Here is a 15,789-nt window from a genome sequence, read left to right on the forward strand (position 1 = left end):
GTTGTAGTTTCTTCCTGGTGTTGGACTACTTCAGCATCAACCTAGCAACCATCAACTCCTGCATCAACCCCATAGTACTCTACTTTGTATCCAGGAAGTTCAAGAACTGCTTCAAGGTATCGAAGGAGGGCTGCTTATGTTTGCGTGTGTGTGCGCTTGTGCCTGTGTGTGTGTGTGTGTGTGTGTGTGTGTGTGTGTGTGTGTGTGTGTGTGTGTGTGTGTGTGTGTGTGTGTATGTGTGTGGTATCAGTGGGATTGGGGGTGGGGGATTCTTAACATAGAAAGGTCAGAGATAAAAGATATCACAAGGAGGATATGTCTATGTGAACTAACTCAGCTGCTTGTCTCTCTCCCTCGGTGTCTGTCTGTCTGTCTGTCTGTCTGTGTAACTATTTGTCTCCCTGTTCTATTGTTCTATTCCTGTCCTGTCTCGATCTATCGAACTGTCTCTCTACATGACTCTCTGTCTCCCTGTCTGTCTCTCTCCTTGTATCCCTGACTACCTGTCTGTCTCTCTCCCCTCCCCCTGTCTCCAGTCCTGTCTGTGCTGCTGCTGGTATCCTGTCTCTCTCTCTAACAGTGTCCTCCACCAGGGAACCAGTCTGCCCTACAGAACATCTGACCCCTGAACCCGCCCTGTCTGTATTTGTGTGTGTGTGTGTGTGTGTGTGTGTGTGTGTGTGTGTGTGTGTGTGTGTGTGTGTGTGTGTGTGGCCAAATCATCAATGCTCTCATATTCCTGTTATTGATGGAATATTAATGGTTTATTTTGTATTCTAATATATTATTATTTTGATTGTAAAGGAGAGGATTTCATATTTTAATAAAGTTCATCTATTCTTATGGAACTGTAGCCTGTTTATTAGTTTAACTTTCTGCGGACACACATATAGTAACCAGCGGGGGGGGGGGGGGGGGGGGGACGACGACGACGACACTGTGGACAATGATGAAAAACTAATTTGATCCTTTGTGTTAACAACGCCTCCAGCTTTTAATTTACTCAGGTAAACCTTTGGTCTGTCTTGACTTGGGCGAAAATGGCAAAAAGGCCATGTTTGTAGTTTCTAACTTATGTACAAACTCATAAAACCTTATATGGTGTAGTCCACTATGTGGAGAAGAAACCATTCATAACTGGTGTTAGCTTGAAACATGTTATCAAAATGAAGCATAGACTAAAATAATTTAAAGAGTAACCACGCATAAATGTGCACACGAATGGGGCTTCACGTTAAAATATTACGTCTTTGAAGTGGTGAGTCAGTGAAGGTATTTCACCACAATGTGGGGGCGGGGCCACGTCGGGGGACAAGAGGGGGCACGTCGGGAGAGGGGGCGGGGCCACTTAACGAGAGAGGACGGCTGGCTCAGGAAACGAAAGTTATTCTTATTTCAAAGTAACAAAGTTACTCGACGTGGAGGTATCCCTTTCTTTCCAGAGACAAAACACTTCAATGTAAAATTCCAAGAGCTGGAAAACATTATAAGGTGAGCACAACAATTAGAAAACATACTGTATTGCTTTTATTATTGATCAAACCAATATTTCTCGGAAAGGCCTGTGCCAACACTCGCTGATCTGAAGTTTGGGTGGGGCATCAGAATTACGGTTTTCCGCGGGTATGAGCAGACGGGAGCCCATAGAAGTCTGCAACTCTCATAGGCCCATACTCCGCCACACACACACACACACACACACACACACACACACACACACACACACACACACACACACACACACACCGTGATCGCCACAATAATATATATATGAAGAGATCGGACTGACTTAAATGTAACACAACTAAAAACAAAACTACTAATTTATTTTGCGTGATGATGACCGTTGCTGCTTTGTCGAGTGATTTGATGGGTCGATTCGTATCATTTTGTAGTGTGTGGTATTATTGCTATAAACAATTGATCGTAACTCCCGCAAACATCGTTTTTTAGCGCCGCTTCTGTCGCAGAACGTTTGCAGAAAAGCGCGTCCATGAATCCATTCAAGCTGCTAAAGAAACGCGTAAGGCACGCAGCCGCTCCGCCGTTCCCGCGGCTGTTCTCTTCTCATTTGTCGGCCGCATCCCCGCTAGCTGCGCTGTCTGAGGTCCACAGGCTGACCCCTGATAGGCTGACCCCTGATGCCTCGGGAGCAGCATCGACGGGATGGCGGCTCAGACCGCTACAGAAGAGAGCTAAAGCATTTAACACGAGTTACTGTTCCTGATTCCACCATCACCCCCTTGAGACTTATCACACTTATCTATTATCATATCCTATTCTTTCTTATAATAAAACACAACGATAACCTATTTAATATGAAGATCAGAAAATATTTAATCACCAATAAAAAAAAAGCACTGCTCTTTAAAAAATAGTCTAAGCCATGGGCTTTATAAGTCCAGTAAGCTTTCTGCTTTTAGTGGGGGTGTACAAAGGGATGGAACCAAAGTTGAAGGTGGATTCGTTGTATTTATTAGCAAGTTGAGAGAAGCGCGTGGTTGTTTGATTCGACTACAGGATTCAGTGAGTGACAGGTCGGACGGTCTCTGGCTCGAGCAAAATGGAGGAGACGGTTGTACACAGGCCCGGAGTGGGGAGAAGCTCCTCTCAGAGGCCACTTTAGGAATGGATAAGGTCAGGAGAAACTTGGAGGCCAGTCAAACGGCATGATATGGTCTCGGACTTCAGGTGCATCACCAGTTGATGGTCATACCTTGTTTTCTTCCAGAGGGGACAACTTCAGTCTTTCCCACTGTTGCAGTTTTTCAGCTCTTTTGACCCCATTGAAGTCCCTCAAACACTTTTTCAAGCTGTCTTCTGTCCCCACAAACAGACGTTGTGCTGTGGGGACATCCATCCCGCCTCTCTGGAGATACTTTGACAAGGGTGATGTGTGCTCAAAAACTATTCTGAGTGTAGCGGGGGTTGACTCTGCGTTGTGTATGTTAGTGAAGAAACTACGACGACCGGGTAGATGATGACATATTTATTTTCAGCAGCCTGCATCTGTATTAGAGTAACAGTAGAACAGTGATGACCACACAGGTATCTCATCAATATGCTCTACTGTGCCTGTTAATCACCAACAATACTACTCTCAATCCATGACAGAGGTGGAAATCTTGTAAACGAAAATAGGAGTCTCTGCTTACTATCTAGAGCAACAACATCACACTGCTACATGAGCACCTGTATCCTTTAGCCTTTAACCTTAAAGGGATACTTCACCGGTGGAGATATGAAGGTTATATGAAGTAAATAATTATATGTATTATAAATGTGCAAAAAAAATTGAAATCGGTTCATCCTAGCCTGAGAAAAGGCAGAAAGTGTCTCTCTGGCTCAAAAGTAAGAAATCCTCCAACATCATAGAGCAAGATAGGCTGGCTCTATGATGCATAATCATAGAACCAGCCTCTTTACTCAGTTCATACATCCTGTTTGTGTCCCAAGTAATGCTGTTACCCCAACTGACGAATTGATGGAATGATAAAACATGTTTAGAAGACGTCGACTATCCTCAAAATACTTCAGCTCCCTGAGGAAAGACAACCTGCTTTGATCCTTTTAAAATCCAGCATGTGTGATCTCCTTCCAGGTGAGGTCCTTGGGGTTTTCTGGTGGAGAACTCTTCAACCTGCTGACCTTTCAACTGTCTTAGGGTCCTCCTCCTTCTACCAAAATGATGATATAATCAAAATGTTTTATTATTTAATGGTTAACCAAAGAGAGATCGATAAAAATGGGCCCTTTTCTTACGAACCATTTATAGAAGCCCAATCAAGGCAATTTTACAAACAGCCACGAAGATAAAATCAAAATACATGTTTCAAAAAGGTGCTGTACATTAAACACTTCCCTGGGGCTGTAATAGTATATAGTATAGTAGTATTATCCACACCGAATATATCTCCTAGTAATCTGTAATATGCATGCTCCCCTTTAACTTTGCCTTCAAGAGAATTTTCAGAACCCGGAATGGATCTGTTTCCCTGTCCCCTTAAGTTCATTTTTCTGTGTCTGTGTTCTGAGAGCCTTGATTTCACATTCGGTCTTCAAATAGAAACAATATGTAGTTGTGTTTGTGTCCAGGTCTCCAGTCTACTATGGATGAGGAGAGGGAGGAGGGGGGTCTTACCTCTAAAACCACTCTGTCTGGGGAACATGGCTGCCAGAGCAAAGCTAAGAGGTAAGAAGAGGCTCTGTCACTGTCTGTGACTGTTCTCAGAGCTCAGCAGTGATATATCATGACTCCATCATTAGTCTGAGTAAAAGCTGTGTGTGTTGTGTTAAAGCCCAGAGCAGCAGGAGAGAGCACACTCACCTGATGGAAATCAGTTTTTTGAGAAGAGGTGAGGACTCATCAGATATAATTCAAATACAGCATCTCTATCAAACATCCATAACTCTTCCTGGATGTTGTGTTTCTAGAAGAGTCCAGAAGGAGAGAGCAGACTCCCCTGGACCCAGCTGTGTCTCCATGAAGAGTGACCGCTCTATGGATCCACCTGTTACCTTTAAAGATGGAAATCGGTCTATTGAGAAGAGGTGAGGATTTATCAGAGATTATAAAAGTGCAGCTTCTATCAAACATCCATAAATCCTTGTTCTTGTGTTTCTAGAAGAGTCCAGAAGGAGAGAGCAGACTCCCCTGGACCCAGCTGTGTCTCCATGAAGAGTGGCCACTCTATGGATCCACCTGTTACCTTTAAAGATGGAAATCGGTCTATTGAGAAGAGGTGAGGATTTATCAGATTATAAAAGTGCAGCTTCTATCAAATGTCCCTAAATCCTTGTTCTTGTGTTTCTAGAAGAGTCCAGAAGGAGAGAGCAGACTCCCCTGGACCCAGCTGTGTCTCCATGAAGAGTGGCCACTCTATGGATCCACCTGTTACCTTTAAAGATGGAAATCGGTCTATTGAGAAGAGGTGAGGATTTATCAGATTATAAAAGTGCAGCTTCTATCAAATGTCCCTAAATCCTTGTTCTTGTGTTTCTACAAGAGCCCAGAAGGAGAGAGCAGACTCCCCTGGACCCAGCTGTGTCTCCATGAAGAGTGGCCACTCTATGGATCCACCTGTTACCTTTAAAGACGGATATCAGTCTATTAAGAAGAGGTGAGGATTTATCAGAGATTATAAAAGTGCAGCTTCTATCAAACGTCCATAAATCCTTGTTCTTGTGTTTCTAGAAGAGTCCAGCGGGAGCAAGAGGACTCCCCTGGACCCAGCTGTGTCTCCATGAAGAGTGCCCACTCTATGGATCCACCTGTTACCTTTAAAGACGGATATCAGTCTATTGAGAAGAGGTGAGGATTTATCAGAGATTATAAAAGTGCAGCTTCTATCAAACGTCCATAAATCCTTGTTCTTGTGTTTCTAGAAGAGTCCAGCGGGAGCAAGAGGACTCCCCTGGACCCAGCTGTGTCTCCATGAAGAGTGACCGCTCTATGGATCCACCTGTTAAGTTTAAAGATGGAAATCTGTCTTTTGAGAAGAGGTGAGATTTTTCTTTTTGGAGGCATGGATGGGGGCATCTTCAGTGGTGAAGGATCGGCAGTGCGGGGAGATTTCATGGGTCGAAAAAGCTTTGAGGGCTGGTCACGCTGCAAGGAATGGTTGACCAATACCGATTTCCTTGCACATATGTGACTCAGATCAGATTTTTTTATTTTTTTATTTTTTTTTCTCCACAGAAAACACCAGGAGAAATCAAATGTTACCAGTGCTCAGTCTGTACAGCAGGAAACAGAGCTGATCAAGGTGTGTAATGTTCTCCAGGCTTCCCTCTTTAGACAAGCAGGACGTGAATCCAGGACAGATGCTTCTGATGTCGTCAGTTAGTTCAGAGTAAAGTTCTCCTTGATATTCATTCTCTTCCAGAGGGCTGAGGAGAATGCACACGCTTTTCTAGACAAGGAGCTGAAGAAGCTTTGGACGGTTCTCTTCCTACATTCCCCACAATGCTCAGAGAGTCAGAGGGAGGAGGAGGAGGATAGTAAGAACGAGGAGCAGAGGAGGCGCGCCATAGAGGGAGTGGTAGACATCACAAAGCTCTGCCTGATGGAGATGAACCAGGACATACTAGCTGACACACTGTGGGGCGGTAAGAGACTCTAATTTAGAAAACTGAGAAAACTCTTATTTGGCAAACAGAGCAGTAAGAAACCTTAGAAAAAAGAGAATATACCTTTATTTAGAAAACTTATAAAATGCAGATATGCATCAGGTTCAATGGTTTCAGTGTTTCTCCTATTATTGTACAGGCAGGCCAGGTAGACTAGGACCCCCACCAAGCCAAACAAAAAATTACAATAAATAATAACAACAATAACACTAATATAAAGAATGCAATAAAAAGTATAAATGAGTCCCTTTAAATGAATGTGCATCAGAGAGAAAAAGCTCAAGGGCGTCATACTATTTGATGCAGGTTAGATAACGTGACATGGCCCCTGAAAAGAGAAAGAGCTGGGACGGACATCCAAATATCTCATCATCTTTCTCCAAAACTCATGTTAACCTAAGCAAAGCTCGCTGTTCTCGCCTTGGCCTATCCGTATGTAAAAATTAAAATGCTTTTCTCATGTCACACCTGATTAACAATAACAACAATTTACACCCGCAATGCAAATACACGGCATATAAGGCTACTATATATTTGTATTATGGTATCACTATATATAATTAGAATTACTTAAAACTATTATTGCGCCGGTGAAAAGACAGCTTGAATATTCAACCTATAGCCTAGTGAAGACGAGCTTATGCTCCGTCCTTTCACAAAAACATTGAATGTATTGAGAGGATTAAATTATACTGGAGTTTAACTTTTCAATCCAAGAATTAAATAGTAATAACGCAAAACATCCAGATAAATGATCAATGCATATAAAATATAGCGATACTTATAGGTCTATGATTGTCGTTTCCCACTATGGGTGCAGTAAGAAAACTGTGTTGAAAAACATAAATAGGCTGTTCACTCCGCCTTGTCCTACAACATGTACAGTGTCCATCGTGGTGACGATAACAAAGATACCCGAATGTGATTGGTCAAATCAATTTGCTGGCCAGAGCTGTAAAAAACCAACCTTGGTGCAAATAAAATGACTAACGCCCTTCGCAAAATGGAAAGACTATGCCATCCCATGCGCATCGTCCATTTTTTGTGTATTTTCTCTGCGTACCACTAGGCCTGAAAATAATTATAGGGGAAACACTGGGTTTGATCGAGATATGTAGGGTTATTGTGGGGGTATCAGGTTAAATGTTTTGATCCAGATATGCAGGATTATTGTGGGGGTATCAGGTTAAATTGTTTGATACAGATATGTAGGGTTATTGTGGGGTCATCAGGTTAAATAGTTTGATCCAGATATGTAGGGTTATTGTGGGTCTCAACTTAAAGAATGTTAAAACATATAATGCAGAGAAACAGCAGTATGACTCAATAGAAGAGATGCAAGACTATCTTGCTGTATAATGTCTTCTGTTTTTTCTTATTTAGAAACGATTGCTGTTGAGTGTCAACATAGACTCAAGTCTCATCTGGTGAAGAAGTTCAGGTGTGTGTTTGAGGGAATCCCTAAAGCAGGACAGCCAACAGGGCTGAATGACTTCTACACAGAGCTCTACGTCACAGAGGGAGGCAGTGGAGAGGTCAACAAGGAACATGAGGTCAGACTGATCGAAACATTTTCCAGAAGACCAGCCAAGGGAGAAAAACCTATTAAATGTGAAGATATCTTTAAACCCCTACCTGGACGAGATCAACAAATCAGAACAATAATGACAACTGGAGTGGCCGGCATTGGAAAAACCGTCTTAACACACAAGTTCACTCTGGACTGGGCTGAAGGCAAAGCCAACCATGACATACACTTCACATTTACCTTCACTTTCAGAGAGCTGAATTTACTGAAAGGGAAAGAGTTTAGCTTGGTGGAACTTCTTCATCACTTCTTTATTGAGACCAAAGAAGCTGGAATCTGCAGAAACGACCGGTTCCAAGTTGTCCTCATCTTGGATGGTCTGGATGAGTGTCGTCTTCCACTGGACTTCCAGAACAACCAGATCTTGACTGATGTCACAGAGTCCACCTCAGTGGATGTTCTCCTGACAAACCTGATTAGGGGCTACCTGCTTCCCTCTGCTCGCATCTGGATAACTACACGCCCAGCAGCAGCCAATCAGATCCCTGCTGAGTATGTTGGCATGGTGACAGAGGTGAGAGGGTTCACTGACCAACAGAAGAAGGATTACTTCAGGAAGAGATTCAGAGAGGAGGCGCAGGCCAGCACAATCATCTCCCACGTCAAGACATCACGAAGCCTCCACATAATGTGTCACATCCCAGTCTTCTGTTGGATTACTGCTACAGTTCTGGAAGACTTCTTCGAAACATCTCAGAGAGGAGAAGAGATGCCGAACACTGTGACTCGGATGTACATCTTTTTCCTGAGGGTTCAGTCCATACAGGGGGGCAGGAAGTATCATGGGAGAGCTGAAACAGATCCATACTGGAGTTCAGAGAGCAGGGAGATAATTGTTTCTCTTGGAAAACTGGCTTTTAACCAGCTGGAGAAAGGCAACCTGATCTTCTACGAAGCAGACCTGGCAGAGTGTGGCATCGATAGCAATGCAGCCTCAGTGTACTCAGGAGTGTTCACCCAGATCTTTAAAGAGGAGTGTGGGCTGTACCAGGACAAAGTGTTCTGCTTTGTCCATCTGAGCATCCAGGAGTTCCTGGCTGCCCTTTATGTCTTTCTGTCCTTCATTGACACTGGTGGCAATCCACTCTCAGAAGAACAACCAGCCACCGGGGAAGATAAACTCCTCCTCCTCTACCAGAGGTGGGTGGACATGGCCTTGCAGAGTGAGAACGGACACCTGGACTTGTTCCTCCGCTTCCTACTTGGCCTCTCTCTGGAGGCCAATCAGATTCTCCTAGGAGGTCTGCTCGGACAGACAAGAAGTAGATCTCTGACCATTGAGGGAATAGTGTCTTACATCAAGGAGAAGATAAATGGAGATCTCTCTCCAGAGAGAAGCATCAATCTGTTCCACTGTCTGAATGAGCTGAACGACCATTCTCTAGTGAAGAATATCCAACACTTCCTGAAATCAGGAAGTCTCTCCAAAGAATCTCTCTCCCCTGCTCAGTGGTCAGCTCTGGTCTTCATCTTACTGTCATCAGAAGAAAATCTGGACGTGTTTGACCTGAAGAAATACTCTGCTTCAGAGGAGGGTCTTCTGAGGCTGCTGCCAGTGGTCAAAGCCTCCAAAACATCTCTGTAGGTGTACTAATAACCTCTATTACAATACACGCATCGCAATCTTGCTACTATATAATAGCAGGCCTGTTGGACAAGTTGCTCCTCCACACTTGGTCAAGAGCGCATGTGCCAAGCAGCCCGCAGCTCACACACACATTCACACAGTATGCACGTACGCACATACAGCACGCACGCACGCACACACACACAACACATGCACACACACATGCAAACACGCACGTGCAGACACACACCGCACACACGCGCGCACGGACGCAGACATTGCAAGACAACGGCAAGATCGAGATAACAGCCCCGCCGTCGACACACTCTCCCAGCTGAGACGTTATGTCTATAGACTACACTTTTTTGAAAAACGTTATTTATTTTTAAACATTACTCAGCTCCTTGAGCATCCGGCAATGTCTGCGGCTGTTTTAACGGCTGCCGTCGACAAACGCCGTCGACAAACGATAAGAGGTTCTGTCTATAGACTGTAGAAATTGTGATAAAAGGGAAGAGACAATTTCTCACGTCGACAACGCTACGGCAGGTTGTTCATTTTATCATATAAAAAGCGTTAAATTCAAACATCGCGCCGACCAGCATGTCAAAAAACAAGTCGCACAATCTTAAAGAGACAGCGTCCCTATAACACAGAACGAAAACATGTCAATAACACAGTATGGTGAATTATGCATATAGAGTCCACCACAAGACTACACTTTGTTGCTAATGTAATATTACTCCTCTGCTTGAGCCTCCCGAAATGTCTTTACACTTTGTTGCTCAAACTTAATATTACTTCCCTCCTTGAGCCTCCTGAAATGTCTTGCGATATTGGTACCCCCCCTCCCCCCTGCCGACTGAAAATGATTATGCTTACTTCATTACGTAATTGGTGAACCATAATGTTATACGTTGTAACATTATAGGCAAAATTATATTATGTGCTCAGAAATTTGTTACATTATCGACTGCATCATTATAACATTATAGCTATGGGTTTAATAACAACTAGAGTTTGAGCGGGCGCAATGCGCGCGTGGAAACTTTAGTATGCTATATAATATTTTTATATCCATGAAGATAACAAATAAAAGATGGTTAAACGGTTAAAGTTATTTTAAACACTGTTTCTAACATGTTATGTTTACTATGTGTGAAGGCTGAATGGCTGTCATCTGTCAGAGAGATGCTGTAAAGCTCTGGCCTCAGTCCTCAGCTCCAACTCCTCTAGTCTGAGAAAGCTGGACCTGAATACAAATGATCTGCAGGATTCAGGAGTGAAGCTGCTCTCTGCTGGACTGGGGAGTCCAAACTGTAGACTGAAAACTCTCAGGTCAGTTTTACGTGCAGTTTTTTATGTGCAAACAGTTACACCCCAAAGTTCAAATCAAAATACATTTTACAAATTGATATCCATTAAAATCTAAATTTATAAATACCTTACGTATTTTGAGTTATTCTTCTGAAAATCCTATATTTAGATTTTCATTTGCCTTGAAAGTATATGGTCTACATTATCTTTCACTTTTTTCAGAATGGTATATGGTGTACGATTGTTGTATTACATTCTTAATCTACTCATTAACATGTAGTCAGACAGTATGGTTAAGTTTTGTTTAATATTCTAACATCCAACTGACATCAAACTTTTCTCATTTCAATGTTTAATTGATCAGTATTCACCATGTATATAAGTCCAGACTTGTGTTTTAAATTCTAACAAAGCATTTTAACATGTTTCTGTTTATTTTGTGTGGAGGCTGAATGGCTGTCATCTGTCAGAGAGATCCTGTGAAGCTCTGGTTTCAGTTCTCAGCTCCAACTCCTCTAGTCTGAGAGAGCTGGACCTGAGTAACAATGATCTGCGGGATTCAGGAGTGAAGCTGCTCTCTGCTGGAATGGGGAGTCCACACTGTACACTGGAAACTCTAAGGTCAGTTACACCACATGGTTAATATCAGGAGACCGTAAGAAACATATATAGTTAAAGGGGTGAAATAAAGCTTTTTCGACTTTTCTAAACTAGATAAATCGAAGTCCGAGCCAGGGGGAGTATACGCGCCCACCGAGAAAGCCCCTCGATTAATGTGTGAAACAGCTCGTTTGCTCTCAAACTTTACTTCCGTAATAGTGTGACGTCAGACGGGGCAGTTAGCGGTGCTGAAGTGCAGAAGTCCCGCCTCCCGGCTACCCGCAATGTTGACAACTTCTCGGGGGTGTGAATTTGCCGACACACAAAGCGTTCGACCAATCGCAACAAAGAGTGGGTGTGCTGACCAATCACAGCAGACTGGGATACTCGGGAGGGGGGCCTTAAAGCGACATAATACCAATCTGAACGTTTTTGAAAGATGCTGAAATTGTTTTTACAGAAATGAACAGTGTAAGAGTAATCAGCGGCGGATTTAGCAAATTGGGGGCCCAAGACGAAGATATGTATGGGGCCCACCTCATCCGATCTTTAAAAGAAAACAGAAAAGATTTAAAGCTGGTAAAGCTAATCTACCCAGAAGTAAAGGTTGGAGATGAGAAAAAAAACCTTCCCCTTTAAACCCGGCATACACTTCTTTACTCCAAAATAAAGATGAAAAGCAGAGAACACACAAAGTGTAGCACTACACAAACTAATAGTCACGATGTAACCCAAAAGAGAATAAGGTTTCAGATAACACCGGTCTTTGCCAAAATGCCAGGGAAATCAGCACTGTTTATTATTATTTTTTTAAGATCAAATCAATATATATATCCAATCAATATATCCAGCAAAACAATTAGTTAGGGTAAACCCCCATAAACAGTCATATACTTCACAAACATATGACATCACAAACTTAGCAAATAAAAATTGCCAAGATGAATAATTTACTTTGTATGAGTGAGGTTGCAATTTGCATTGCAATGGAGATTGAAATTTCAATCATTCTACAAACAAACTCATGTACAAAAGAATCGTGTCGTCTTTGGCAGCGTTGCCTTATACTAATTAGCGTCTTTTAGCTTTTTTCTTTTATTTGAGCCGCTTTGGTAACTTTATTTCCTAACCCTTAATTTTATTTCTGCGTTTAGACTCGTCTTGCTTCGTCTCTGTTTGTGTATTAAAAAAAAGAAAAATATATGTATGATTTCTTTATTTTTTTAGTTTTTTGAGGTTGGTTGGGGGCCCCCCTACTATGGCCGCCCCAAGCGGCCGCGGCCTTTGTCTCAATGTTAAGACCGCCACTGAGAATAATGAGGGGCATTTTTAACATACCGGCATGCAACCATATTCTAGCAGTACCCCAAATGCAATTATCAACCTTAAAAAAGCATGATAAGGGATCTTTAACATATTTTTATTTATTTAATAAGTTACTAAAGTAAATTCGAATGTGAATATAATATGTGTGTGTGTGGGTGTGGGTGTAGATTGTCTGGCTGCCTGATCACACAGGAAGGCTGTGCTTCTCTGGCCTCAGCGCTGAGCTCCAACCCCTCCCATCTGAGAGAGCTGGACCTGAGCTACAATCACCCAGGAGACTCAGGAGCTGCGCTGCTCTCTGCTGGACTGAAGGATCCGCGCTGGAAACTGGACACTCTCAGGTATGGAGAGCTCAGCTCACCACTCAGGGACAAAGTCCCTTCCTCAAGGATTCAAGCTGCTGCTAGATGAAGTGGTTTGAAAAGGCAGCTGTAACTCATGTTGTGTAGAAAGTGATGAGGCGACAGATTATGAAGGTGAATGTTTCAACATGCTGCTCTCACTTTGTTTCCCCCCCAGTGTGGAGCATGGTGGAGCGCAGAGGCTAAAACCAGCTCTAAAGAAGTGTAAGTTTCTGTTTACTTTGATTCATCACAACACAGACTAACTATTGAGTCCAAACAGCAGAAGGTGACGTCCGTTTAAAGGTAACGTTACTGTGCAGCAGGAAGGTTGTTCAACTGTATGTTCTGTGCCAAACTCATGGCTGGCAGCCATACTATCCACAGCCGATGTCCATCTTGGCTGATTATGGATCAACAATGTAGCTTAAATGTGAATTTGTACATTCATATACTATAATTGTAAATAAAATGTGAATGTACATTTAAATCATTCTTAAATTATATATAAAATATAACAAAATATAATAGTTCTACTGGCCTGTTTTCAAAACAACGGTTCCAGCCGCTTTTCTTGCCTATTTACGTTTGTTCTTGCCTATTTACGTTTGTATTGTAGATATTAAGGGTAGAATAAGATTAGGGTTTACACCCTGGATTCATGGTCTATATGTGCGCAAAGCTGAGGCTATATAAATGTTGAAGAAAGTTAGGTTTCGATTTCTTTCTTACTCAACAACCTTAAAACACAGGTAAAATTAGCTTCCCCATCTCCCGGGAAACTGCTCGGCAATATCATCCTGTTTATCCAGATAAAGGAAACTGCTGATTTAACGTCTTAAAGGTCTAGCATATCCTACTAACACAAAGTTACGAATAGCAACCTAATGAATGTCCTCATTCATCACTAGTCTATTACTCAAACATGCCTTTACTGGATTTGTATTATGTTTATAAGGTATGAAACAAGAATGGGGAAAAGGTGATTTGCAGAAGATTGCTTCCACCCTGTGGCAGAAGAGAGCGTAGAAGCTTATGGCATGTCAGAAACAGACGTTAAAAGATGAGCTAAATCGCAATACCTTTTTTTAAAGGTTTACTAACTCTTTCAAATTTTGCTCTTGAATATTGCTTACCGTAACTTTGACCTAAAATGACTAAAATCTGTTAATAATTCTGTGTGGTAAAGGACCCTAATCATGTTTTCTACCCCTGTTAGATGCCTGTAATCTCACACTGGACCCAAACACAGCCAACAAACGACTCTCTCTCTCTAAAGACAACACAAAGGCGACAGAGAATGAGGAGAAGCAGTCATATGCTGATCACCCAGAGGAACTTGACTCCTATAGCCAGGTGTTGTGTAGACAAGGTCTGACTGGCCGCTGTTACTGGGAGGTAGATTGGAAAGGAGAGGTTTCTTTAGGAGTGACATACAGAGAAACAACAAGGAGAGGAGGGAGTGATGACAGAAGGCTTGGAAGGAACAACAAGTCCTGGAGTCTTGAGTTTCATGGTGACTGTGCCTCTGCCAAGTGCAGTGATAAAGATAAAGACATACCCCCCCCCGCTTGCCCTGATGATACTGATGCCGGTGATGGGGACTGTGGTGCTGACTTTGGCGATGACTATGAGGATTTTGTTGACCATGGTGATGATTATGACTTTGGTGATGACTATCAGGACATTGATGACAATCGTGATGATGATGACTTTGGTGATGACTATCAGGATGTTGATGACAATCGTGATGATGATGACCTTGGTGATGACTATCAGGACGTTGATGACAATCGTGATGATGATGACTTTGGTGATGACTATCAGGACGTTGATGACAATCGTGATGATGATGACTTTGGTGATGACTATCAGGACGTTGATGACAATCGTGATGATGATGACTTTGGTGATGACTATCAGGACGTTGATGACAATCGTGATGATGATGACTTTGGTGATGACTATCAGGACGTTGATGACTATCGTGATGATGATGACTTTGGTGATGACTATCAGGACGTTGATGACTATCATGATGATGACTTTGATTATAAAACGACTATTGTTGACTTGTTGACTGGTGGTGATTGTTACATTGCATGGTACTACAGTAGACAAACAGTCATACGTCTCACCCCCTCTGATGACGTTTCCTCTGCCCAGCACAACCTCTCCTCTGGCTCTAACAGAGTAGGAGTGTACCTGGACCGGCCTGCTGGCACTCTGTCCTTCTACAGCGTGTCCTCAGACACACTGACACACATCCACACCTTTCAGTCCACCTTCACCCAGGAAGACCTCCTCCCTGGGTTTGATTTTGAGTTAAGGGGCTCTGGTTCCACAGTGTCTCTGTGTCAATTGTAGCCACACACACGCATGCGTGTGCACACACACACACACACACACACGTTTGTTTTTCATAGTCTAAGTAAATGTATATAATGTTTTGTTTCTTAGTAAATGCAGCGTTTTCTATCATTGCCATGGTGATTAATATGGATGCTGCAACCCCTGAAACTATGCAGCTTGTGCAGTAATTTTTCTCTCCTTTGTGTAGTCACCTATAGGCTATTTTGCTGTTTTACTTCATGTAATTGATGATGTTCTTTTAATAAAAAGTTTGATTTGCCAGTGACCCAGGGATGATGTTCATTTTCTTCTTTGGGACAGACTAAGCCCACATATTTTTGTGAGGCAACCTGGAAGTTCTTTGCTTCGGCAAAAAGTCCATTCCAAAGGATGATTTTATAAATGCAATCATTCGGTTTAACAAGATAAGCTTGTAAAATGAATACCGCTGTTTGATGTTCTTTCAATAAAAACAGATTTTTCGAGTGACCAAGGAATGACATTTAATCTTCTTCCTTGGGACACACTAGGATGACGTGTTTTTGGGCACCCCGGAAGGTTACGTTCAC

The 15,789-nt window shown here is 42.5% G+C and overlaps 2 protein-coding genes across 5 annotated transcripts in view; both read left to right on the plus strand.

Moving 5' to 3' along the window:
• LOC307091065 (endothelin receptor type B-like) overlaps window positions 1-629 on the plus strand; it is a gene marked incomplete at both ends in the record, with an annotated part of 4,102 nt that extends 3,473 nt beyond the window's left edge. The window contains 2 exons of the mRNA XM_079757922.1: window positions 8-116; window positions 537-629. Coding sequence (XP_079614048.1) covers window positions 8-116; window positions 537-629 — 202 coding nt within the window. The remainder of the gene's footprint in view (window positions 1-7; window positions 117-536) is intronic.
• Window positions 630-1,357: 728 nt separating this feature from the next.
• On the plus strand, window positions 1,358-15,510 carry LOC307091053 (uncharacterized protein). 4 transcript variants are annotated; one of them, XM_079757901.1, is made up of 17 exons: window positions 1,358-1,491; window positions 4,096-4,192; window positions 4,299-4,355; window positions 4,435-4,551; window positions 4,626-4,742; window positions 4,815-4,931; window positions 5,007-5,120; window positions 5,195-5,311; window positions 5,386-5,502; window positions 5,699-5,765; window positions 5,886-6,108; window positions 7,513-9,298; window positions 10,449-10,622; window positions 11,049-11,222; window positions 12,695-12,868; window positions 13,047-13,093; window positions 14,088-15,510. In XM_079757901.1, exons 2-17 carry the CDS (start codon window positions 4,110-4,112, stop codon window positions 15,233-15,235), a joined length of 4,632 nt encoding a protein of 1,543 aa, XP_079614027.1. In that variant the 5' UTR covers window positions 1,358-1,491; window positions 4,096-4,109; the 3' UTR covers window positions 15,236-15,510. The 4 variants fall into 4 exon arrangements, with proteins under 4 accessions (XP_079614027.1, XP_079614029.1, XP_079614028.1 ...); XM_079757903.1 differs by having other exon boundaries at window positions 5,198-5,311; XM_079757902.1 differs by having other exon boundaries at window positions 4,818-4,931.
• The last annotated feature ends 279 nt before the right edge of the window (window positions 15,511-15,789 follow it).

The sequence above is a fragment of the Pollachius pollachius genome (assembly GCF_949987615.1).
Source record: "Pollachius pollachius genome assembly, chromosome: 20".
Taxonomy (NCBI): Eukaryota; Metazoa; Chordata; class Actinopteri; order Gadiformes; family Gadidae; genus Pollachius; species Pollachius pollachius.

What these genes read in the sequence shown, in the direction of transcription:
- LOC307091053 (XM_079757901.1), top strand. Translation starts at nt 4,110, where the DNA reads ATGGATGAGGAGAGGGAGGAGGGGGGTCTTACCTCTAAAACCACTCTG. An exon ending in AGGAAACAGAGCTGATCAAG is followed by an intron (nt 5,766 to 5,885) that starts GTGTGTAATGTT and finishes ATTCTCTTCCAG; the next exon opens with AGGGCTGAGGAGAATGCACA. An exon ending in TGTAGACTGAAAACTCTCAG is followed by an intron (nt 10,623 to 11,048) that starts GTCAGTTTTACG and finishes TTTTGTGTGGAG; the next exon opens with GCTGAATGGCTGTCATCTGT.